The sequence below is a fragment of the Phalacrocorax aristotelis genome, chromosome Z (assembly GCF_949628215.1).
Source record: "Phalacrocorax aristotelis chromosome Z, bGulAri2.1, whole genome shotgun sequence".
In the NCBI taxonomy this organism is placed as follows: domain Eukaryota; kingdom Metazoa; phylum Chordata; class Aves; order Suliformes; family Phalacrocoracidae; genus Phalacrocorax; species Phalacrocorax aristotelis.
In genome coordinates, this window is record NC_134311.1 from 41,738,377 (window position 1) to 41,764,041 (window position 25,665).

Consider the following 25,665-nt stretch of genomic DNA (forward strand, 5'->3'; position numbering starts at 1 on the left):
CTGGCTTCCTTTTCTCTGCAACTGGGTGAGCAGCCCATGGCATGAGGATAGGCAAGAGACTCTTACAGAGCTGCATCCTCTGGCATGGATCAAGCGTGGGTATATTCTTCAGACCCCTACACCTGATCATTTATACGAACTGCAAAATCATAGTGGCTGGCACTCTCTCTGTTGACTGAAAAAGGCAGAATCTGCAGCTGAAAGCAATATCCAATGGCCTTCAGAGGCAACCACCTGGCTAGCAGGCCATTAACCAGGCTTGTAGCCAATGTTTAGATATCTTACAGTCCAATCATCTGCTGTCTGATTAAAAAAAAAATAGAAGTCAGACCTGAGAGCTGTTATAAAACATTACTTAGCTGTAAAACTGAGCTAGCTATTTCCCCAGGACCTTAGTGCTGTTTTCTAAAGATGAAGTTGCTGTTTGCTGGTGCCAGAAGAGTTTTAACAAATGAAGGAACAAATCACTGGGATTTAACTTGTTTAGTAGCTTCACATGCAGCTGTCGTTCTTGACTGTTTCTTTTACTCCTCTTCATGAAGTCATGGTGATATGCAGCAAAAGCCTGCTCCCTTCAAGCAGCTGCCTTTCCTTTATAGGGAATTAAATAAGGTCTGAAAAACTTGCTCTATAATAAAAAGTAGGCTGATACTTCTAATGTAAGAAATGGATCCTGCAGTCTTTTTGTTGTCACTCATAAGGAGAGTCAGCTTTACTGAGCTGAGATTTCATGCCTATCTTTACCTTTTCTGAGACTGGCCTCTTGGTCTTTTCCCTACAATTAGCAGCCTGCACATTGCAGAACTGTTAAAAAGAAAAAAATTAAAGATTACTCAGTTCAGCAACTAATGAAATTTTTATCTAGAAGTACAGCAGTACTGACTTTACATAGATACATCTATGCTGACTCGCATATAAAACAAATTAACCCTCTCCCATCTCTTGTCGTGTCTCTGTGCGACCACCCTCAGTACCAGCCAATCTCACCAAGATCAGCTGCAGCACGGTTCCCTTTGATGAGTCCCAGCAGATGAATCAGCACCCGACTATTTCCATTAATAAACCCAGATGATTCTTAAGATCGGTCACCAACCCTCAGCAAACCAGAAGTACTGGAGAGCTCCATGGTATCCACGTGAGATTTTTGCAGTATCAATTACCAGAAGCAACTTGAGTGCGTGTTAAGGGTAAATATACTGAAAGAAGACACAATATGTGGGGAAAACATGCCAAACACATGCACTTTGTTAGTACTAAACCATACCAGGCTGTTCAGAGCAGAGCCTTCCAAAATGTTATACAGAACCAGTTCGACAGAAGGGGAAAAAATTTCTTCTCTGAGCTGTCCTGAAAAGCCCATAGATGTACCTTCTATGCTGATCTGCACATGTGGCTCATGCCATAGATATTAGTGGTAGGACCTTTTCCTGCTGCTTCAGCTGGCAGTTGCAGTTTGCTATCAGAAAAATCAAATAAAACTCTTAGGACATTTTCCTGCTCATCCAATGGGTGTATTTCTTCTCTTGGCCTCCCAAAATGGCATGTAGCCCACATGAGAGCAGAAATGGCCAGCACAGTCACCAGCTGCTAGTAAGTACTACTCAGGCTCTCTTTGGTTTTCTCTTAGGAATCAAATTCCCCAGAAAATTTTGAAGAAAGGAAATGAGTATCTGTGCTCCTTTTACTTGCTCTCACCATTACATGTCACCTCTAGGTTAGCAACACAAAAAGGGAGTCCTCATTCACTTACTGCATTTTGTACTGTAGTACCTTCAAAGAAAACCAAACTTTAACCATTTTCTGCTTGATTTATAACAGAGTTCAGCCCATAGGGTCTAACCAGGGCTAAGTCCCTGAGAACAACAGATGCATTGTATGCAAGGGCTGCAATAAAGCCAGATATCAAAACTGAATCGAATATTACTACTTCGTTCTGCTAATGTCACTCTGTGGTGTAATGTAGTCATGTCCTCAGAAAGACAGATCTAGACACTTATGTGGACTTGTATCTTACTCTATGAGAAGCCCAGTGAAAGCCAATGGAAGTATTCCTACAGCATGACATACTTCCAGAGAACAGAGGAGACAGCAGCTACAGAGACTGGCTCAAAAGCAAGATCAGAATTCGTTGGTACTGTGAAGCACTAGAGACAACGGGAAAAAGACATAAGAACTATGGATACACCAACACAAAGTTAATCTGATTAGATGACCTCATCTCAAATTATTTGTATTTTTCATATTGAAGATAAATATAAAATAAAACAAATGCCTGGATTTTTGCCTGATTAGACTTTTAAAGTGCCATGCACAGTTATAGTACTATTAAAGCATATAAGTAATAAAATAACTTTAACACATGTATATGAGGAGACTGAAATACAAACACTGAACTGTGCTACTAGACCCCATTTCCTTGTCCAGCCCTGATGTCCTTGTCCAATTGAGAACAGTACCGGTGTCCAACGTCTGGGAACAAGTGGAAAGTTTGGATGTGCCTGGGCATGCAATGAGATCTTTTTACAAAGTGTATTTTCCAGGATTTCAAAACAAACACTGCAGAGGAGAGTATCTGCAGCTAGGAGTGCAGAGAATTTGGCAAAAGGTCAGACTTTAATCATCGCTTTTCTGCTTCTCTGTTGGAAATATGAAAGGAGTCAATTTAATGTGAGGTAATTTGCGGCCTGTAGATCAACTTTGTCCTTAAAGCAAGCTCACTTAATAATAGAATTTAACAAGAGATGTAATTGGCCTTCTGCCTTTTCCTGGATCTCTGCCTTCCCTGTCTTAAAAGGCAAGAAGCACAAATGTGGCTTACCCATTTCTTGGCTGGTTAGCAACGGACTGGGGAAGTGCCTACAGAATTAAACTGCCATTTGCAGAAGGCTTTTGTACTTCTCAAAAGCTCATATATAACGATTAATGACACTTCTGACATTTATTTTCACTTGTGAGGTAGCCTGGTTAACATATGTGTGGTTGTGTCCCTCCCTGACATGAAGAGACAACCTAATTAATTTTGCAGCAGGGAAGGACAGGGTGGGATTTCAGGAAATGTGAGTTAATAAGGTGCAAACTGCTTTTACAAATTAATTATTAAGGAAAATGTTCTCTCCTTTTCTACCCATTTCTTGGAAGACAGTCTAGTGGGCCACTCTGAGATTTTATATCAGCTCCAGGAATTTTTATGTCACTTTCGTATTTACTGTCTCAAGTCCCTTGAGTGGATTTTTACTCATTTTGTTTTGTCTGTTACAACTTGTCTTATCTAGGCTTCCAGAAATTCTGCATCATCATCCCCCAATTCCTCTAAATTAATCTGTAAATCTAAATCACGATTCAAAAACATTTGCCCTAACCATTGGTCTCATTCTTTTAAATACTTTCTCAAATCTCTCCACAAACTCTGCAACTATTGCATTTCCCTTTACCTCCCAAAGATTAACCCCTATTTACATTTCCGCTTATCTCTTCCCTTTGCCCTTCAGAACATCCCGCTCATACACGTCTCTGTCAATACACACATCTCCTGTTACTTCCCTGGCTCCTGAGTGATTGCAGCAACCTGGAGTTGCCAGTTTAATAACCAGTTTAACACACGGGGCTGTAAACTTTGGCAGTTGAGGAGCTGCTGCATGTGCAGCTCAGCCATCCCTGCTAAGAGCTGCAACGTCTTGAAGACCAGTAAGGAGAACAACCAAGGGCAGTAGCCACTCCAGCTGTTTGTAGTGTTTATATTGGGGAGTCACCAACATCAGTTGGCTGTTTGGGCCACCAGCTCTTCAAAAGTGGTATCTACTGTTTAATGGACTATACTTGGTTCTGTGTGTAGGTAGTGCGCAAAAATGGGCATTTTTCAAAGTTGCTGGAGACAGCTAGTCAGCTACATTGTCACTGAAATTAATTCATGTCAGGTGTGCATATCTGGTTTTGGAAAGTTTTGCTAAAGGACCTGCCAAATGTTCGTCATTCTTTGAAACAGGAATAATTCAATTTCTTCTAAAAGATTATGTAGAGATGTTAGTCAACCAGCTGTCAAAAATGCTTCACAGCAGATATGCCCTGAAATGAGATCATTCAAATCTCTGAGGATTTTGGCTATGAGAGTTTGGAGGGCTTTGACTAGATAAATCCTAGGTAGTCTTCTTACTGAGGAGGCAATAGAATGCCATTAAAATGGTAGTCTGTATTTTGAAGGTTATTGTATGCCAGAAGGCAGATCACCGAATCACAGGATCACTGAATCACAGAAGGGTAGGGGTTGGAAGGGACCTCTGGAGATCATCTTGTCCAACCCCCCTGCTTATGCAGGCACACCCAGAGCAGGGGGCACAGGACTGTATCCAGGCGGGTATGATCTGGCAACTATGCTGTGTCTACAGCCTGGATAGACAAATAATGCAGTTTCAGTATTAGCAATGTAACTAATGAAGTGATCCTGATTTCTTTGTTATTTCTTGTTGTTTGTGTTACCATAGCAATTAGGAACCAAAGTACCTCTATTAAACTGGGCCCTGTACAAAAACAGAAATAAAAGTAATCCTTGCCCTCCCAAAAGTTTTCTGCCTACGAAAAAGTATAGGGCATAAAAAGAGGCACCCAGACAGTAAATAAAATGAAACAATCCTGCGTGACTTATGTTGGACTCAGCACACCAGTTTCCATGTCCTTGTCAATCTTTCAAAGGTCTCACGAGAGAAAAAAAACCGACGACAACAACAACACCACAACCCCAAAAAACCCCACAACAACAACAAAAACCACAAAGAAACCACCTTTTAAGGAGAGACCTGAAGCAGAACAAGGAAGAAACTATGCGGATGATTATGGAGAGCTGCTTATATGTGAAAGAATCAAAGGGGGCAGAAGCTCATGTCAAGGCTGAGGAAAAGCCAGTCAGGGAGTCGGAGGTTGTGAAAGTCTTTGAAAGTGAAAGCAAGCAGCTTATGTTTAACAGAACAGGAGAGGGGAGCAAACGGATGGATGGGAAGAGAGGTGTGTGATGGTCAAAGCTGGGGAACTGATCTTTTCCATAGCACTGGGAGTTGGTATGACTGCAAGAAGATACATTTAGTCTTAACTGACCAATTAGTATTAAAGGATTAAAGTATTAAAGCAACAGTACTGGAACAAAGGAAGAATAAAGTGATCAATATAGTTTTAGGAGAAAGCAAAGTATTTCCTTTTGATTCTCTTACCTCAAGTCTGGAGCTTCTGTGTACATCACTCAAAGAGTTATTCTGAATCTGTCACTGCATTATAACAAAACATAACTTGCATGCAGTGTGTCAGGTTTTGTTTATTTCTTCTTCAGCAACAGGAGTTTGCTTTGGTCATCTCAAGTGAAACACAATCATTACGCAACTGGCAGCCATACCAGAGAACAAATATCTACAAAGACTAAAGCAACATGATGCTTCTGTCCAAAAGAGAAAGTCTTCAGCTGATGTTTGGATTTGCCATGTGTCTGGGCAAGCCACCATTTTACTGTAGTCCAACCGACTTGATTCTGAAGAAGATTCTGATGAGAACCCATCTAGTTTTGCTAGCCATCGGAAAAAAATTGTAATATGCTTTATTTACTTTCTTTTTTTTTTTTAAAGTCTATCCCCTCCTTCACTTTAAGTTTGAGTATTCGTGTGGGATTTGCTTACAATGCAACAAAGATGGGAAGGCAGGGCAGACAAAAGGACACCTGCAAAAGTTGAGTGAAGATGCTGTAGAGCCAATTTTGCATTTTGGGGTTAGTCAAATCCATGAGAAGAGATCAGCTCATGACTGGAGCCTGATGCAGACCGCTCTGCAAGAAACTGCCCAAGGAGTCTGAGACATATAAAAACAAAACGGAAAATATAAAACTTGTAGTAAGCAAGGCATAAATTGAGCTAAAAATGAGCCAAGTTCTGGATCTCATCAAGACAGCACATTCCTTGAAGGAGGAAATGGAATAGGGCACCCTGGCAGTAGAGGAAGACTTTTAGAACTTTTTCAAGGGGATAACGCAGCTTTTGACAGAGTTCAAAGCAGAGGTGAGTGAGCCCTCCCTTCTGGGATGCTTATATTTTTTCACTTTCTAAAAGGGGGAAGTTTTTTCACTATCCAGGAAGAAATATTCTGGAAGGAGCCTGTGCCAGATGTTTTTGCCACCTATTTCTTTGCCTGATATATCCAGAGAGGGCTGCCAGGTATCTTTAGGAAAAGCAGAGGATATGTTTGCGGACCTTCGGAAACTGTTTCTGGATACACCAGTTCCACAGGCTGCATGTGGGAAGTGATTCACTGGAAAATATAATAACTTCCTGATTTTATTGTGGGCGCTAAGGTCTGTGTACACACTGTTTTGATCTGGGACGCTGGTAGAGGCATATGACTGAAGGTTTAGAAAGTTTAGATTGATTTTTGGCTCTGAGGGAAAGGCTAAACAACCAGCTGTAAATTCTGTATTACAGAAAGTATTGTGGATACAGCAATAAGTACAGGTGAATGACAGAGTAGAGTTCAGGGCACTGCGTGTATACTAGCCCCTCTGGGAAAGGAAAGGGGACAAGGAATTTTTGGAAGGTGAACTATGCAGCAAATTTTGTGTAATCAAGCTATCCAAGCAAGAAACCTGAGAATGCCACTATGCAAACCCATGAATAAGGGATGCAAATATTATGTTTGGGGAAACTGAAGGAATTGCACTAATAAACAGCAAATTCAAAATTAAATTGTCAGTGGGAATCTACAAGGTGGGTGCTACTCTAGTCCTCCTATAATGGAGTGGCTGAAATTAAGGACCTGTTGTCTATACACAAGGAACACAAAAAAAAAATTGAATAACCTTAAGCCAGTTAGAAGACTTCCCATAAATCATTCACTGTTGTTGCCCAAAGCTAGCAAGCATGCCCTCCCCGTGAGAATAGTTTGTTCTTCTAGATACAAACCTAATGCCTTTCAAATCAAACACATTTTGGAATGATTATTAAAGAGGTAGATTTATGTACATGGCTAATCTGATGTTATGCCTGCTCCGCCCCCCCCCCCCCCCCCCAAACACAATGAAGTCTGTCAGCCAGAAATCTTAATGGACAAATATGAACTGGGTGAGGGCTGGAGCTCAAGAAACCACCAGGGCTGTTAGCACAGTTGACTAGATGCAGTGCCTACATCAAGTTAAGGGGAAAAGTTCTAGACGCTACATGGGATTCAGGAATGGTAATATGTTACGTATATTTTGAAGTTGCATGACCGTTACTTAGGAATGTAAAAACTCAGTGAGTATAACAGTCTTTTACTGGCTTCAAGTGACTTTGCTAGAAACCTGTTGAGAGTTTTGATGCATTCCAAAACTTGCCAACATTATGAAAAATAAAGGTCAAATAGCCAAAAGAGCCTGTCTATGCTGTCATGCAAACCACCATCATTACAACGGCTGAAGAAAAACCGTATATATCTGTTCTGCACTGTTCCTAGTACTTGCCTGGCACAGCTTTACCAAATGACCTAATACCGAAGCCAGTGATTGTACTTAGAAAACCAATTTCCATAAGTAGCGAATTTTAATACAGACTATGAGAAAATGAAGAAATGTGACTACATGTTATAACTAAGAAGAGTAGCTGGCATGAGTTAAGGCAGTTTTTATTGAAATGTAGGTCTTTATGGATTGATGCTCACTCCTGTTTCCCTGGATTGGTAGAAAGTGGTATTGGAGCAGTCCAACAAAAAGGTTCTGACATCCTACATCCTCTTGGTGACATTTGTAATTTTGAAGGATGTTTTCAGGAAGTCAATTGTTCAAATTTCTCACTGTATCTGATTAGTTTAGATGATAACCCAAAAGTACGGCTGAAGTGAATTTACCTTGGTATAGGTGGAGGAGTCCTCTGCTCTGCTAAGTTTTCCTAGACATTTCAATGGGGAACTGTATTGCACAACAGCTGCTGAAGCAAGCAAGATGAGTGCAAAACCATTGAACATGGAGGGCAGGGGCTCTAGTCTGTGTTACGTGAGCCAGATCTGACCTGGAGAAGGGAATGGAGGGCAAGCACGGTAAGTTTTCAGACGACACCAGATGGGGGTCTGGTGGGTATGCTATAGGCAGGACTGCCATTGAAGTGGTCCTGAAAAGGGGCTTACAAGGAACCCAGGAAATTTGACAAGGGCCAATATTGAACCCAGCAGCTGGAAGGCAGAGCCCTGCAGAGAGGCAGACTGAGGCTGGCAGCAGTGGGGAGACACTCTGGAGGATGACCCTGGGTGCTGGTGGGCAGTGAGCTGAGCCAGGGCCACCTATGTCCTCGGGCAGCAGCAAGTGCCAGTGGTGCCTGGGGTGGTGTGAGCAGGACATGGCCTGAGGGCCAGGGGAGGGCAGGGACTGTCCCCTCTGCTTGGAGCCCATCAGACAGCGTCTGGGTACGGCCTCCAGTTCAGGCTCAGTACAGGAACAATATGGTGAGGGGAGGCCACTGAGGTGGTAGGGCTGGAGCCCTTGCCCAGCGAGGAGAGGCTGCAGGGCCAGGGCTGATTCAGCCAGGTAGAGGGATGGCTTTGGAGGCACCCAGAAGCATCCCAGGTCTGGGATGTCCATCCAAAGGTGGGGATGGAAAGGGTGTAGTTGGGCCATTCACAGCAGTTCATGGTGGGAGGCAGCAGCACAAGCTGAAGCAGAAGTTCTGACTGCTCATAAGGAATAAACATTTTCCCTACAAGGACAGCCCAGCAGTGGAGCTGGGTCCCAGACAGGCTGTGCTGTCTCCAGCCTTGATGCTTATCAAGCTGGATAAGGCCCTGAGCAGCCTTGTCTAATCTCAGAGCTGGCTGTGCTTTGGGCAGGCCTTGGAGTAGAGACCCTCTGTGACCTGCTCCCGAGTCTTCCTGTAATCTGATGAACTACAGCTTTCAGAGCACCCCAGCAGCTCCTGCACCCTTCTTACCTAAAAAAGTGAGGGTACCCTGCCATGGGCCCCTGGAATGGCAGGTTTTGTGGTGCAGCTGGACAGCAGGGGAGGCCATGGTGGCACTGTAGCCCTCTTGAGGTGGGAGCTGTTTTCTCCTGTACAGATGGGTATGAGTGGGCATCTTACAAATATCTGACGGGGGCCGTACTTCAGACAGAGCCAGGTTTTTCTAGGGGTACCCAGTGACAGGAGCAAGGCAGTGGGCACAAGCTGAAACACAGGAAAGTCCACTTAAACATAAGAAAGCACATGTTAAACTGTGACGGAGGTGATGCACTTCACCCGCCGCCGCCGCTCACCGTGCCCGGAGAGGAGGCAGCACCCCATCCTGAACGACGCTGCAGCCCCCGCCGCCCCGGCCTTGGGCGGCCGGCCAGGGCCGACACCGCTCCCAGCCGGGGGTGGGACGGGCCGCCCACCCGGGCCCTCCCCGCCCCTCCCTTGCCCTCCATTCCACTTGCCCTGTCCTGCCGCGGCTCACCCTGCGCCCCGCCGGGGTGCCGAGCGGCCGCGCTCAGCACCGCCGCCGCCGCTGCTGCCGGAGCCCCGGGCTTGGCGCGGCCGCGCCCCCGCGCTCCTGGCCACCGCCGCTGCCCGCCCGCCGCCACCAGCCCCGGCTCCTCCGGCGCGGAAGATGCTGCGGCTCTGCCTCCTCGCCGCGCACGGTAAGAGGCGGCTGCGGGGGACGCGCCGCGACGCCCCCCGCCCGCCCGGGGCGCCGTGTGGGCACTGCGCCGGGGTCGGCGGCGGCCCCCAGCCCGCGGCCCCCGGGAGGCCGGGCCGTGACCGGGGCTCACTTTGTCCTTGCAGCTCTGCGGCTGGCCGGGGCCGCCTTGCTGTCCCCCGGGTCGTGCCCCTTTGAGGACAGCGCCTGCGGCTACGAGTGGGACTACGCGCATCTGCCCTGGACACTGCACGGGGAAGGTAAGAGCGCTGCTGCCCCACGGGCGCGCAGCCCACCCCACCCATGGGCGCCGCCGCTGCCCCCCGGGCGCTCCGGTCCCCCCCCGCCGGGCGCTGCCGCAGCCCCGGTGGCGGCATCCCGGTGTGCCGCCGCCCGCCGGCCGCGCCGCGCCGCTCTGCTCTGGTCAGCCGCCCCGGGCCAACCCGCCGCCGGAGCCCTCCAGTGCGCGGCGCCGTGGGTGTCGGTCCTCTGAGGGCTGATGGGCAGCGCTGTGGCGAGGCGGGCCCTCCCGCCCCAGGCACAGGTCCCTCCGCAGGCTTCTGCAGGATGCCTCGGAAGCCGCCTTCTGGTTCTTTCACTTTCTGTGGGGAAAGGTGTCTTTTATCACATCCGCTGTAGGCAGCTTATCCTCTTCCTACAAAAACACATCTGTCACTCCTATTATGCTGGACTACTGATTTTTCTAAATGTACTCTGGGTTCTACTCTAGAAGTGAATGAATTTTCAGGGCAGGGGACAATACCTGTGAAGAGTATCTCTATCAGATGTTCATACAAGGATCTTCTCCATTTTATGGTACCCACAGTTCAACAGGAAAAAGATAAGCATTATTCTTTCAGCAAGTTGTATTGGACTTCACTGACTGCCATTGAAAAGAGAGCACAAAATCCCATCGCTGCACAGAGTTCCCATTAAACTGTAACTCTTACTTGATAAGTTTTTAATGTGGGCTCCCGTTTTTGACAAAATCAGTATGAATAAATCAAAGGTTAAACAAAAATAAATACAGCATGGTTATAACTGGGTAATAATTTAGTTTTGGTTATGTTCTGGCCACAATGTCACTCATAAAGTAAAAGTTGTGTTCACACAGTAAAGGGGTCTGTGTGTTTTCAAAGTTTTTGAGCTTTAAAACAGGTGCCAAGAATAATGAAGAGGTGAGTACAGATACAAGGAGATAAGACACCCCTCATTACCCCTCATCAGTGCTCCATTCAAAACTGCCTGGTCTAGTTTTGTGATTCTACTTGTTACTCAGTTGATCATGAAGTTTGGGGGTTTTTTGGTATCAAGTTCTCACATACGAACAGTACGTCACCTTAACTGTTAAATTTTAGATTAATCATTAGGGTTTGAGAATGTACGAAGAGTGCTAATTTAGGAAAGCCTTGGAGTATGTCATGATTAAAGTAATTTCTTTTTCTCTTCTTTTTATTTAAATACATATAGATTTTCCTGTATTTTTGAAGATGCTAGTGGAAATTTAGTACCCATCTCTGCTTTCCCAGCTATGCCTCTTAACATCATGCCCTCTCAAGCTACCTGTCTTGGAAGCAGAACCTCCCCTCCTTGCGATTAACAGGGAGCTGGTCACATGGGAGTGGTATTGATTCAGCTCCAAGGGACCCTAAGATGCTGGGCGTAATACCTGCAGAAATGGATGTGCATCATGTTGTGCACATCCATGCTACAGTGCTTCCAGAAACAGGGAAATTCGATCAGAGATTTGTATCAGCAGCAGCCTATTTTATTTTTGGCCCACAGAACGCTATTTTGGTTGTTGTAGTTTGATTTTTCTATGTGACCATAAGCATACCAGTGGATACACAGCTTCTGTCATGCCAGATCTTGTTTTTCAGAGATACATAACTGGACTGTTATACTCTGGAAGGATATGTGGTATACCAGCTCTCTTAATAGACATAGTTCTGTCAGCATTTCCATTATAAACCTTTTTTCTGCAGTCTGTAATTTGAGCATAGTAAGTTGTTCCATGCAAACATTTGGCATACAAAGTATTAGCCTCTTCAGAAATACATTCGTAGAATCGTAACTAAGTCTAGTTGAAAGTAGTTCATCCAAATCTATGTAGCAGGTGTGCAAAACCAGTCTTCCTTAGATGCTCTTTTACTCTTCTATCTAGTAAAATCATGTTCCTTTTGGCAGAACTGGGCCCTCGTATTTGCAGGTCAGTATATGTACATGTGGTAATTTACTGGGACAACAGAGGAAGTTAAGGATGGGAGTGGCAGCTTAGCTTTGAATTGTTCCACTTCTCCTTGTGTTGCTTAAAAATTGTTATATCATTTGAAAATATTATTTGTAATATAAAGTTATATACAGCAAATATTTTTTAGGGATCATCTGACTTGCAGTGCAAGTTCTTTCATCTTACAAACCTCTCAATAGTGTGGTCTTCTGCCAAACTGTCAAGATGATGTAAATATGACTAAAATCCTGCACAGAAATTTCTACTCCATACTTGAAAGTTTTTTTTGCCTGGTTGCCAAGGAAGCTAGTATCTTCTGAAGGGCCAGACACAGAAAGGAAGCATGAGGCTAGATTTTGCTTTTGTTTACAGCTCTGCATTCCCACTTAAACCAGTAGGTTTCTAAGGTTCAACTGCTTTTTTAAATGTCTCTGGCTTTTCTTCAGTATTCTGATAGTTCTGGGATAAGAGAAATTTTTTGTGTGTGTTTAATATTAGAACTTTTATAGTTAAAAATACTTTGATTTCTTTTTAGCTGAAGTTTTGATACCTGTAGTTGACTGGCATTTTGGGGCCCATTTTAGTTAAGTGCAAAAGGTAAATCAAAACACAATAGGAAATGCTAAAATGATAGCTATTTCACTCTTTACTGCTTTACTCAAGACTGGCAAATCAGGCCACAATGAAGTTGGTGTTTGTAGGATACAGCTACACGAGAAACAAATCAGGCATTTTACCATAATGTTCAGTGGACCTGTGCTCCCAAAAACTTTGCTTCACTGAAACTCTGTAAGCCTCAAGCTACCTCACAGGCCTCTGAATACAGGAATAAGACCTTCAATTATAAACAACAAGGTGCTGTTTTCAACTGTCAACTTTTTGAGGCAGTCATCTGCTAGTTTGGTGTTTGCATTTTGGGATTATCATGAATATTAGCAGACAATCAATGTGCAAAGAAAAATGTAAAATACAGAAACAGCTGAGGGTATAAATTTCTTGCAAGCTTACAAGGTCATGGCCCAGTCTGGGTAAATATAGCATTGTGCTTGAGGCAGCATGTTTCCTAATGTGCCAGTTCTGTTTTCAGTGTAAGCTGGGAAATGGCACGCAAACATGATGTGCTTCATGAAGCGGATGTTGGTAGGATACCAGTTACACGAGAAACACAGAAATGTTGTTGCTCAGGAAAAGGGCATCATCACATAATCCTGGTTCTGAAATCTGATGAGGAACAGATGAATTTGTGTGTGATGAATGGACCAGTGGTAAGATCTGCAAGCTCTAAGTGATTTGCTAGTACATACAAACCAAGATGTCAACGGTCCATTTTAACTTCAGAGGTGTAAGCATGCTCCTATAAATATTCTTGCATTTGTGATGCCTCTGAACAGATGATTTATTTCAGAAAATCCAGGTACAGAAGGTAAGACAAAGATCAAACTCCTTGGACCCAACTAGTGGATTAGAAATTTAGAAAGCAGATCTGTATTCATCACTACGGTGGTATTTAGAGATAGTTGAGGAGCTCAAATACCATGTTGTTCACTGCTAACACCCATAGGTACATTTAGCATGAGTTCATGTCCAGTTATGTTGGAGCATAAAGCTTTGCAGGTGCATAGTGGCTGGTTTCCTCAGGAATTTACTTCTGTGTCAGCAGTGTATGTGTTGGAAGGGAAAGACCTGGTTAGTTCTAGTACGTACTGTCAAACTTTGTGTGATAGGATTTCCTAAAATAATCTTGACATTTTGTGTAACCAAATTGTGCATTTATTTCAGACAACACTTGTGCTTTGTAAGTGTAAAATCAAACTTTAAAACAAAGGAAGATGCTGTATGTAATAGGCAGTAATCCTGAGTAGAGTAATAAATAAAGCCATGTAGACCCACTTGAAAAGCCAGTAGGAGACACAGCCTTATGTCAGATGCAGCCATTCTGCAGGACTAGATTTTAGCATGTTTTGCTTTCCTCCCAGCCCTGTCCAGCACAGAGCCAGCCACAACCTGACTGTAAGAACATCCTGCTCATAGCGTTATTATAGATAAGTTTCATTAGGCACTAAAACTATGACATGTCTTTTCTGTGAATCTGGACGATGTTTACATTTTTGCCAAGAATATCTGTACAGCCTTTTGTGAGCCTGTGTCTATGGGTATGTTTGGTTCTCAGTCTCCCTTCATTTTAACAGAGACCAGTTTAATAGAGTTACAAATAATGTGCATTTGGACTGTCAGCTCAAATTTGCACTAATGGAGTTTGCTGTGCTGCATGTGCTTTCCTGGATTTAAGCATCACAAAAGAAATTTGTCTATTACCACTGCAAGCTATAGGGAAGAGGTTGTTTATATTAGCACTGTGCTCCAAAAAGCAAGTGATTGTTGTTAAATGTGCCCATGCACTGCCAATTGCACTGGAGCTGGAGCTATTTTAGTAGTAGTAGCAATGGGGTTTGTACAGTTTTCTCCTTATTACCTCTGCTCTTCTGTGGAGTGTTGTTAAGCAACTTCTCATATCAATCTTCCATAATGAGCTGTGTGGCACTGAACTGCTACAGCTATAACTGGTAGTTGATACAGCTGTTTGCATCTGGCTTTCGTATGATCATTGGCAGCTTTAAATGCCTATTTTTTTGTGTGTTGCTTTCCTTCTAAAATTCTCCAAGTGTGTGTTGCTTCAAATCTCATGTCTCCAAGGATATATTTTAAGAACTTGCGTTTGAGAGTTTTTTAATAAGTTTTTTCCCTTCTGCGGTATTCCAAAGGAGACTCATGCTTAAAAAGATAGATTTCATTCAGAAGAATGATATAATAAATCGTGATACATGTAAAAATAGCCTGATTTTCTTCTCCTTAAAGCGTGCCTACTTTTTGCTGCGTTAGTCCAAGACTCTGTTTCTGTGATACACTCAAAATAGGCATCCATCAGCTAACAGTTTATGCTAAGCAGGTAAGCAAGTAACATCACTAACAACGGCATAGGGAAACTGAAGTTTGTCTTTTGGGATGTACTTATGACATAGCTACACTATGAAATGGTTTTAAGATGGAAAATAATTTCAAGAGGCATCCCAGGCTACCAGGTAAGTCAGGCATGAGAGCAGCAGTGTAAGGAATCTCAAATCTAAATGTGGCCTGCATACCATTTAAATAGCTTGTATTTACAGTTGTGCCATATGATGTGAAACGGACCTCTTTTGACCTAAGCACTCTCATCTTGAATGCCACATCGTTTGGTTGTAATATGCAGACTAATGAAACAGCTAGCCACTGGTGATCCTAGGTTTTGTTGCACAGCAGCGCAGTTCATATCTCATTTGTGCTGTGTCATGCTTAGTAACAGACCTACTGGCAGACACATTGGCATGCCTGTAGCCTCAGTTTTCTTTCCATCTAATTCCCTGTAGGTAGGAAAGTAAGCAATTTGAAAATGTAAAAAAGGTGTAACATTGCTGGCTTTGTATAACCCTAAGATGGGACAAGTGGTCTCACATGTTGGTGATAACTGTGTAATTGGGAGCAAAGTAGTCGGTAATTCAGTGAGACTTGCATCAGCTGGTACCTAGCTGCAGCAGAACCAGGGTGGCATACCACAATGCTCGCTTGCTGGCAAGGTTTTGAGCTGATAAATCCATCCTGCCATGGGAGCTTATTGGTTTGGGTCTCCCAAACCTGTAGCCTGGGCATCCCTGCACCAGGTGCCATTCAATGTAGTGGAGAAGCCATTAGAACTGGCACATGGTCTGTTTTGCCTTGACTTGGTAATTAAAATGTTTGTCTTCCTGGCCAAAATAATTACATTGGGAGTGACAACTGTCCTTCCTAGTCATTCCCAGAGGAAAAACAAAAGGCTAATTCTCATATACTTCTGGTCCACTTAGACTCTCCTATTTTTCATATTTCTCCTTCACCTCTGGTGCCGTTTCTGCTGTACACTCCACTGAGTGACTACTCAGGCACTACTCTTGTGTTAGCATACAATTTCTTCTTGCTGTTTTCTTTTTCAGTCTTTTTCTGTCATCAGCAGTTTAACAATACCATGTGTGAGAAGCATTTGGCCTTGCTCCAGCTTCTCCCTTGTCTCACTGGTACCAGTAGGAAATCTGACATTTTGCTTACTCAGGTGTAACTTCTGTCCTAGGCTTCTGGACAATAGCATTTTTATTGAACTATGCCCAAATTACAGTTGTTAGCATACTTTTTGCTCATCTTCAGAGGTGGGTCTTGTGCAAAAAAAGATAGCCAAGAGCACTTCATGTTTGTGGAGGGCTTCAGCAGCAGCTGCCTGTGCGTGACACTTTTGATAAGTCTTGGTTTTCTGTTTGCAGTGGGAGAACAAGCGAATCCTAAATTGTTATCGGTGAGTCACTGCATGAGAGATGAGTTTCAAAGCATTCCTCTCCTCCACAGGACAGTAACATTCTCAGAAGAGTGTTTTCACATACAGCTGTTAGTGATTCAGTGCTTAGAGAGCCAACAAGCTATTTTAGTGCATTTTACACTGACCTACAGGGGCTGTCCACCAGAGAGGGAGGATGGCTGTTACAAAATTAATGTTTACTGAATATACGTGCGACTCCCAACAACAGGTTGGACTTTCTTTTGCATAAAAACAACTGAAAATAGATACTTTACCATTTGGAAAAAAAAATTTAAAACTGTAGAAGGGCAAAAGAGTGTTTAGGAGTGGTGATAGAGGCCAAATCACCTCAGTCAAACAAATAACTTGCCTGTAACCTCAGAGGAAAAACTGATGCTGTCCAGGTAACAAGGTTTGTTACTCATTAGTCGGGTAGAGCAACTTGTATGATTCTCTACCGCTGGAATAGCATCATAAACAACACTTACTAAAAATGACATTGCAATGTCACATTTCAAAATGCTGCATGTTTACATTAAAAACTATCTGTGCATCTATGTAGCAGCCACTCAATAAGAGCCTTCAGCTCATTTGGACATAACCTGGGCTAGCTTTAATTTATAATCTTGATACCATAAGTCAGCAAATATAAGAACCTCTAAAACTCAATTCGTAGTTTTAGAAAGTAGGCATTCTTTATTGTGGCGCTGGGCGCACAGGGGATCACTCCACCTGGTGTGCATGCCAAATTGCTCTACTACAGGGGTTATGTGCAATCAAAATATACATATTAATTAAATTTCTATGAAACTATTATTTTATTCATACTATTCTTGGAACTCATTAATATATGCAGATGTCCTTAACGCATGTGTATTCATGTTCGTTGGTGGTCTTCCAGGGTCCTCTGGTGGTCGTCGATAGTCGTCTTCACTGTGTCTGCTGATTGAACTCAGTCTTTGGGCATGCTCAGTTCATTTTTGGCTTGGTCACATGATTCTTGCTGATACTAAACTAGCTTATTCTAGTACATTTCCCTTATTTCTTCTACTCAAGGATACAGTGCCTCCAGACTCCCTTCTATCTGATCACATACAGCAAATTCTATCTATTAACAAAGTATTTCAAACGTAGCTATGTTGCTCCAATTAGAGGGGACCATATGTTCTTTTTGAAGTCAGTATCAATGCAACTGCATGTGTTGATTGCACATCCTACCCAGAGAGCCTACGATCACACCACTGCAGCTTGCACATGTATGCAAGGTGACTATACCCAGTGTTTGCTTGAAAGGCTGCAGGGATCTGGGCATGTCTCAGTTGAATGCTGGAGGGTGAGGTATGACTTCCCACCTGAAATCACAGCTGCTGTGGCTGGCTCTGATGGATATGGAAAGGGCCCAAGATTAGGAAGTCAGTCCAACTTTGTACTGTTATCTTCTTAATAGGAAGTTAAAGAATATGTTTTCTGTGTCTGTTATAGGGATCTTGCAAATATTGTTGAAGTTTGCTAAAATACAAGTACAAATACTTTCACTTGATGAAAATGGCTAGAAATCTTTCTGGTTTTCTGAAAAAATGAAAGGCTTAAATGAATTGAACTAAAGTTTCTTTTTAGGAATTTACGGGTGCGTGCATAGCATTAGTTTTTATATCCATAAAACTGCTGGCAGGCAGTACTTTGTAGTCATTGCACTTATTATCCTACGTATATAATCATCTTGAAAATGAAGAGGAGAACCAATCATTTGCCAGTTGAGTTTTTTTGGAGAGAAGGGAAGGTATTTTCACTGCTGTCAATTTTCAGTATAAATTTTGGTCAAGATCTAATGTGGGTCTAGAGCTGTAGTGAGGAAAATTAAGCTTGCAGTTGTGCTGATGGGTGACCACAGACACTTCAGAAGCATTTCTACTGGTAAAAAAGACTTGTTCACCTTGCATGTAGTACAGACTGTTCAATGTTGTAATAGAATCAGCCTGAAAATGCCCCAATAGTCTTATTAAACAGGATGCTGTCAAGTGGAAATCTTTGAAAGCTTATTGAAAAAATACGCCAAACCCAGTTACTAGTTGTCTTGTGTTCCTTTTTGTTTAATTTTTTTTTGTAGTTCTTCCATTATATTGCCTTATGAGATTTTTTCATCCCCAGCTACCATGTGCAAGAGCAGTACAGGCAACCCTATAATTATTTGACTGATTAAACTTATCAAATTGGGTCAAACCTTCTAATGTTACATCTGAAGAAAATATGTTTTTTTAAAAAAGATATTTTCCTTCAATCTTTGTTTTGACTGTCTTAATAGTACCTTGTAGCAGTAATGCTACAGAAGGCCAGATAAAAGACCATCACACTCTTCCATGTAACTTCATACAATGCTTTGATTGTTTAGAAGCCTTTATATCATTTGAACATATTATATTACTCCCATTTAAAAGAGTAAGCATCTTTTGCCCCATCCTTCCCTGTGTTTCTTGGTAGCCAAAGATTCAAGTCTGATTATTATAGTCCTTCTTCATATGATAATCAAGCCAAAGATTCCTACAATTTTATATAATAGTATAGTGCCTGCCACTTTAAAAATACTCTTTGTTTAACACACAGTTTTTTGCTAACTATGTGGCTGTTCCTCCAACACATTTTCTTTTGGCAAATGTAACTCAAGATCAGTATATTAGACAACTCTAGTAGTCTGAGTAATTGTGTTGGTGTACTTTGAACATTATTTTAAACAGATGTATTATCTGATAAAGTATGAGCTACGTGTTACTAACACTTTGCTCTGTTCTGAAAACTTCGCAAATCCTAGTATGAAAATATCCGTGAACTGTGGTAATTAGATTTCCATTTGAAATATCAGCCAAAGTCTTTTAGGAAACAGAGTCTTCACAGTTTTCCATTAGTGAACCATTAACATACCTAGAGGCTTTGTTGTGACTTGATGAGTTTCTTCAAATTTGCCGGGCCACAAACTGTACTTCATATTAAAAATGCTGGAAGAGCTACAGAAATAGAAGGGCAGATTACAGCTGTTCCATACAAAACCTTAATGAGATGCAAAGTTATCAAAGGAATTAATTCTCCACCTACCATTTTCTCTTCTTTTTGGTCTTAAAACAATCAATCAACACTGTAAGACCATTGCCTTATCTAGTGCTCATGGTTGAACAAAGGTTGAAGCAGGCTTCTGTGTGTCAGAAGGGAAATGCTATTGCATTCAGCTTTGGAGCAGATCCATTTGTGGCAAAAAGTCATGCCTGGAGGGTAAGGTGGCCAGACAATCCTACCTGCTCTGTGAATAAGATTCCCCTGTGTTCTGACTGAAGATCATGTTTTAATGCACTGTGTCTAAGAACAAAGCTTAGATTAAACACTTCCATTCAATAAAGCCCTAAATGCTTCACAAAGCACTTTCTAGTTGCAATAGAAATCCTCAGCTGATGTATAGATAAACTAAACTGACCAGTGACACTCCCTGATTTTTTGTAGATCTTGCAATGAAAATGTGTGTCCTTTCATAAGGCTGTTTTACATTTTCCCAGCCATGTTTCTTCCAGCCTGGAACAGTTTTTTGGTTTTCAGTAACTATCATGAACATAACCTGAGAAGCCGCTTGAAGAAGGCTGGTGTCAGCAGGTAGGATGAATACTCTGGAATAGGGAAGTGCGACATACAGAAAGGGTGCAAACCTCATTTTAATAGCTGTCTCTTCACTCCCGGGTTAGATGGTGAGGTGGGTGCCTGGCTATGAGAATCCAGGCTAGCCTCCTATACATATAGGTATCTAGATGTAAGGGAAAGCCACTTCTGAGTTGAAGTCTTCATGGGTTCTGCAAGATTTGTGAGCACTGGAGTTACCTTTGGGAGCACATTCCATGTTTTTTATGCTGGGGCAAACTGAAGTACTCCAGTTATTTTCCATTATGTTGCCGAAGAGTCATCGGTTCTTCTGAGCATAGGTTGAGAATAGCTGGGTGGAAGGGAGCCATAAGGCCAGGGGCTATAACGGGGGAACACAGATTTTTTTCATTGCATGGTGTAGGGAGAAGATATGTCTGAGGAACAGTGTGGAAAGGATGAGTGGCCAATAGATACCTTTCTATGTCCATGTGATTGTTTGAGTTGCCTCTGATACACTTTCTGTGTTCAGATATCTCTTCATTTGCTTAAATTCATATACATGGTGGGAAGCAAATGCAAAATACAGTGTTGGCTGTTAAGGACTTAATCTAGGAAACCTAAATGGAGGGAAATAAAAGAGGAAAAAGACAGTAGGAAAATCTGTTTTATTTTCCTTTAGACAAAGGGGCATGTCCCCTCTCATAAAGGAGGTTAGAACCAATGTGTCTGCATTTAAAAATCTTTCTGAGGCTACAGTTGTTATTGTTATTATTGGGATTATTACTGTTGGTATTTGCAAGACTATATTCTTTGAGGTGTAGTTGCTGTGGGAAGGCAAGGCAACTCATGTTGCTGATGGGAAAGGCAGCATGAATTGCAGCCAAGGTGTGGGTGGTACAGAAATAGAATTGTCCTGTGGCATGGCTGCTCTCTTGCTGTATGTGTGCGGCAGGTGAACAGTAGAAATGGCCGAAGGCACACTTAAAAACTGTTTTCAAAGGGGAAAAATTAATTTGTCTCTTGCTTCTGTGGTGTATAAAGGCACCTTAGCTGAGATCAGTTTAAAATTATGAAGTCTAGGCTTCTCTTGCTGGAGAATTAACTGGAAACTTAGCTGCTGAGGCTGTAGCGTTATAAACAATAAGCTGAAGAACAAGGAAAGAGGGTTTCCAGTCTCAGTTTGAAACTTTTTCACCGATTTTAGTACCTATTTACATTTCACATACCTGGAAGATCTGTTCGGGTTTTTTTTTGTTTGACTTGCTGTACCTGTAAGATACTCGTAGAGAAGCTGATGAAGTATGGGCTGCATGAGCAGAGGGGAGGTGAGGAAAACTCGCTGAATGGTTGGGCCCAGCCCAGAGGGTGGTGATTACTGGAACAAGGTCTAGTTGGAGGCCAGTCAGTAGTGGTGTACCCTAGGGGTCAATACTGGGTCTGATCCTGTTCAACATCCTCATTAATGACCTGGGTGATGGGGTGGAGTATTCCTCAGCAGGTTTGGTGATGATCCAAAACTGAGAGGAGTGACTGATGCATGGGAGGGTCGTGCTGGCCTCCAGAGGCACCTCAACAGGCTGGAGAAATGGTCTGACGGGAACTTCATGAAGTCAACAAGGAGAAGTGCAAAGTCCTGCACTTGGGAGGAAACAACCCTGTGCCAGAACATATGCTGGGGGCTGCGTAGTTAGAAAGCAGCTTGGCAGAAAAGGACCTGGGGGTCCTGGTGGATGCCAAGTTGAACATGAGCCAGCAATGTGCCCTCGAGGCAAAGGTGGCTAATGACGTTCTGGGCTGCATTAGGAGTGTTGCCAGCAGATCAAAAGAGGTAATCCTTCCCCTCTGTTCAGCACTGGTGAAACCCTGTCTGGAGGTCTGTGTCCAGTTCTGGCCTCCCTAGTACAGGAAGTATGGTTATACTGGAGAGACCCCAATGAAGGCTCATAAAGGTGATGAAGAGACTGGAGCATCTCTCCGATGAGGAGAGGCTTCAAGAGCTGGGACTGTTCAGCCTGGAGAAAAGAAGGCTTGAGGGGGATCTTATATAAATAAATATAAATACCTGAAGGGAAGGTGAAAAGAGGATGGAGCCAGGCTCTTTTCAGTGGTGCCCAGTGACAACACCGGAGGCAATGGGCACACACTGAAATGTATGAGGCTCCCTCTGTACTTCAGGGGACGCTTCTTCACTGGGAGGTGGTAGAGTCTCCATCCTTGGAGATATTAAAAAGCCATCAGGACATGGTTCAGGGAAACTGGCTCTAGGTGTCCCTCCTTGAGCAGGGAGGTCAGACCAGACGACCTTTAGAGGTCCTTTCCAACCTCAGCCATTCTGTGATTTTGTGGTTTCTTCACATTTTTGACTGAAAGCTAAGAAAAGCCCTACTGCAGTTGTCTTTCAGAGAGTTCTCCTCACACAATGAAGAACATGAGAACTTCTGGTACTTTTTAAGGTAAGAATTAAACAGAATAGTCACATGTGTGTGTACATGTTTAATTCCATTTATGTCTATGTATGTATGAAATCTCTGCATTCTCATTCAAGAGAAGAAATGAGAGTTTGTTCTAGGTCACCTGTTAGATGAAGGATCTCTTACTTGTTCTTAACAGGATATGGAGAACTTTGTTCTTACTGGTATTTTTGGGACTTGATGATCATGTAGCTAAGGTTTTCTAATGCTCATGGCTGCAAGATTTAATGGGAAATTGATAAACTAAGGTGTAGCGCACTCTGATGCATTTTGTGAAAGGGTCTGCTCTTCATCATTTCCTACTTCTTTAGTAATTTCCATTTGAAGACTCCTTGTCTTTGGTGTGTGCTGTTTTACACATGGTTGTTATCCTGAGGAAGCTTTTGCAAAATAGTTCTGCTCTGTCTAATCGCTCTTGGCAGATCACTCTGCAAATGAACCTCCTTGACTGGAAGTACTGTCTTGCGGCTGTTTAGCCAAAGTGAGTTGAGTTAATTTAAGGCCATACAATGGAGTTGACGGTAATTAGCATCATTGTTTAGTGCAGTCAGCAAGGAGGCAGATGAATGAATGGATATGGATTCTGAGTTGCTCTCAGCTCATCAAAATAGGTTCAGGCAAGTGATGAAACAGACATACATGTCTCTGCTGTCTGCCTTGCATCTGGGAAATAGAGGTCTTCATTCTCCCAGGTTATGTACCCCCAGCTGACCTGCAGCTCATTATCAGTATTTCATACTGTTGTTTGCTCTTAGCAAATCCTTTTTCTCTCTTTCCCCCATGTACCAAATGCCTAGTGTACAGAGAAGTGTATTCCCTGCCTTGAACATGTACACACTTGTGGCAAGCAGCCACAAAAGTTTATGATCACTGAGTAGGGGCTGGAACCGGAAGACCAGAGAGACTTGAAGACACATTTCCAAGCGTCATGCCATGCCTCACAGTCTTACTGAGACCTTTTAATCCCAGGAAAATCATATCTGAGTACCCAAAGGTCAGGTGATAGCCAATTTTGTCCTGTACGATTATGGCAGAACAACAGTGAGAATCAGTAGCGGAGCTGGGATAATGCCATTGTTTTTATATCTTGCCTCTTCTCTACAGTGAGTCATTTTCTGTTATAGAGCTCTACAGTTTGGTGCCATCCTTAAGAGTTCAGTAGAAAATTTACTCAATACAGGCAGCAAGAAAATGAGTAGCTTTTAGTACTGCTCAGGCTTTGAGCCACAGCTTAAGCAGCAGTATACTTGCAGCAGTATACTCCCAAAGCTGTGAACAAATTTGGAGCCTTCCCAGTAGTTAGAAAATCATTGATTATGGTTTTCCTAAGTGTACACTTATTTGTGATTGTTTAAATTCCTAAGTTGTCGTAAAGGGAAGTAAAGGCTGCCTTGAGTGCTAGAGTACATATGCATACACAAATCAGTACTTCAAATACAAGCATCCTGGTACCTGGATTTTTAAAGCGTACCCAATATAGCCACAATAAATATGTTTACAAAAATGTTTTTACTTGATTTTTTTCTCTTACAGATATGCCTTGGAGACGTGATAATGTCCAGGGCACAAACAATGATAAAATCTGTCAGTGTGTGGAATAAAGTCTGTTTACAAGTCTGTGTCAGTATACTGGTTTGCTTAGCATCTGCATCTGCAGTTGCATATTCAGCTTCACAATACTTATTGTCAGCAAAACAGTTACTAACATTCGTATACATCCTTGAAAACATACATGTAGCTATATGAATTCTTCATTTTAAGCTGTTGCTTATAGCATTTCAAGTAGTGTGACTTGTAACGTTTTAAATATGCATACATATAGCTAGGCAATGCTAATCTAAGGTGTTGCTTTGTATTAGCTGAAGTTTAGTAACAAGCAGGGGGAGATCCTATATAGTCATTGCTTTGCATTTTAGTTCGTACGAGGCCTTTTGCAGAGGGATTTCTTTCCTGGCCAAGAATATTCTTGTGTGCTTAAGTGGAAACACGAGAAGATTTATACCAATACCAGATTGTTCTCTAAATATAGCCACTTCCAGTGCTTATTTTAAACTAAGTGTCAAACTGGAGAGTTATTAGGGCAGTAACTGTAGTTTGTTTGAAAAAGAAGAGAGAACTTTGCACAGTGAAGTTGTCATATATGGAAATAAGATGAGTGGTATGTGTAGTTTGGACCACCACATGTAGGTAGAAAGCAAAGAGCTGTAATCTGTGTTTTTATATGAAAAAGCACTAATGAATGTGAAAGTAGACTTCACAGCGGGTGGGTGTTGAAGCAAAAAATAGTTTTACATGATCAATCACCCCTTACTAGCAGAGGACTCCAACAATCTTTTCCTGTGCTGGGTCAGTTAGATCTTTTTCTGTTAGTTTACCCTTCCAGAGTCACTTAGATTTTTTGCTGTTTCTTTTTGATAAACCATTTTGTGTTTTCTGTTAGTTATGCGTGTAAAAGGGAATTTCACTGCTATGCTTTTGGTCAACCTGCAAGTTAATCCACTATTCTTAAGAGAAATAACCTAGCTACTTACTGCAAGATTGCATGTGGCACCCACTTGTCAGGTTAGGTATTGCTGTTTGTTACTCAGAAAAAGAAATTAAGAAAGAAAGGAAGAGCTCCAGCTGAAGCCCAGAGCAGTCGAAGTTTCAGAGTAAGTCCATAGTTTGAAAATATTCAAATGATTCAGTGGAAAGAGAAAAAAAAAAACTTAATCTTTGAAGCTTGCTGGAAAATGGAGTTATTGCCTGTTGGATGTCTGCACTAGCTGAACCTCCCTCTTGAGGCCTTTTCTAATATGGTGATTGTACCATTCTAGTTTGTATAGCATGTGTATGACCTGTATTGTACTGCAGTAAACTCCCTGAGAGTGAAAGTTGGCAGTCTGAAGGGTCCTCATAATAATGCATCACTCTAGCCTGATAGAAGAAGTTGGCCTGTAAGATCTTTTGGAGGAAAACATTTGCAGGCTGTACCTACACAGTGGGTCTGTACACTTTACTGGTGACTCTACTGACATATTGCTGAGGAGGTTGCATGATGTGCATGGGAAATCTGCTGCAGGGTTTCCATTAGTGCTCCTACGGTCACTGTTATCCACTGAGCTACCTGAAGCCTATAAAAAATGCAAGCATATGGATGAGATTCTAGAGTGATAGAGATGTCTGAAGTCATGAAGGCATTAGATAGTTACAGCACAGTAAATCTGTTGAGACAGTGATGCTGAAGGAGTCCAGGTCAAACAGGAATTGATATGCACCATGGAATTTCATACGTAACCTGGAGTCATGCCTCTGCTTTTCAACCTCTTTACCTCTTCCATCATTTTTTGGAGGTGAATTGCCAAACAACAAAATTTTCCCAGAAAGCTGAGAGAATTATAGAA

At 42.5% G+C, this 25,665-nt stretch overlaps 1 protein-coding gene and 2 long non-coding RNA genes across 5 annotated transcripts in view; all 3 read left to right on the plus strand.

The window, feature by feature from the left end:
- The window catches only part of LOC142050038 (uncharacterized), a 53,776-nt gene extending 46,617 nt beyond the window's left edge, over positions 1-7,159 (plus strand). The window contains exon 7 of one of the 2 annotated variants that reach the window (XR_012657900.1): positions 5,315-7,159. This is a non-coding gene — a long non-coding RNA (uncharacterized LOC142050038). Of the gene's footprint in view, positions 1-971; positions 4,778-5,314 lie in introns of those variants that run through there. The other variant, XR_012657898.1, reaches the window with a different exon arrangement.
- Positions 7,160-8,331: 1,172 nt separating this feature from the next.
- MAMDC2 (MAM domain containing 2) overlaps positions 8,332-25,665 on the plus strand; it is a 70,929-nt gene continuing 53,595 nt past the window's right edge. The window contains exons 1-2 of one of the 2 annotated variants that reach the window (XR_012657895.1): positions 8,332-9,607; positions 9,753-9,866. Coding sequence is in view for 1 of the 2 variants with exons in the window: in XM_075078350.1 (XP_074934451.1) it covers positions 9,214-9,607; positions 9,753-9,866 (508 nt within the window). In the remaining variant the exon portion in view is untranslated. The remainder of the gene's footprint in view (positions 9,608-9,752; positions 9,867-25,665) is intronic. The other variant, XM_075078350.1, reaches the window with a different exon arrangement.
- On the plus strand, positions 14,334-25,052 carry LOC142050039 (uncharacterized). The gene is made up of 3 exons (XR_012657902.1): positions 14,334-14,783; positions 22,203-22,264; positions 23,816-25,052. It is a non-coding gene; the product is annotated as an uncharacterized LOC142050039 (long non-coding RNA).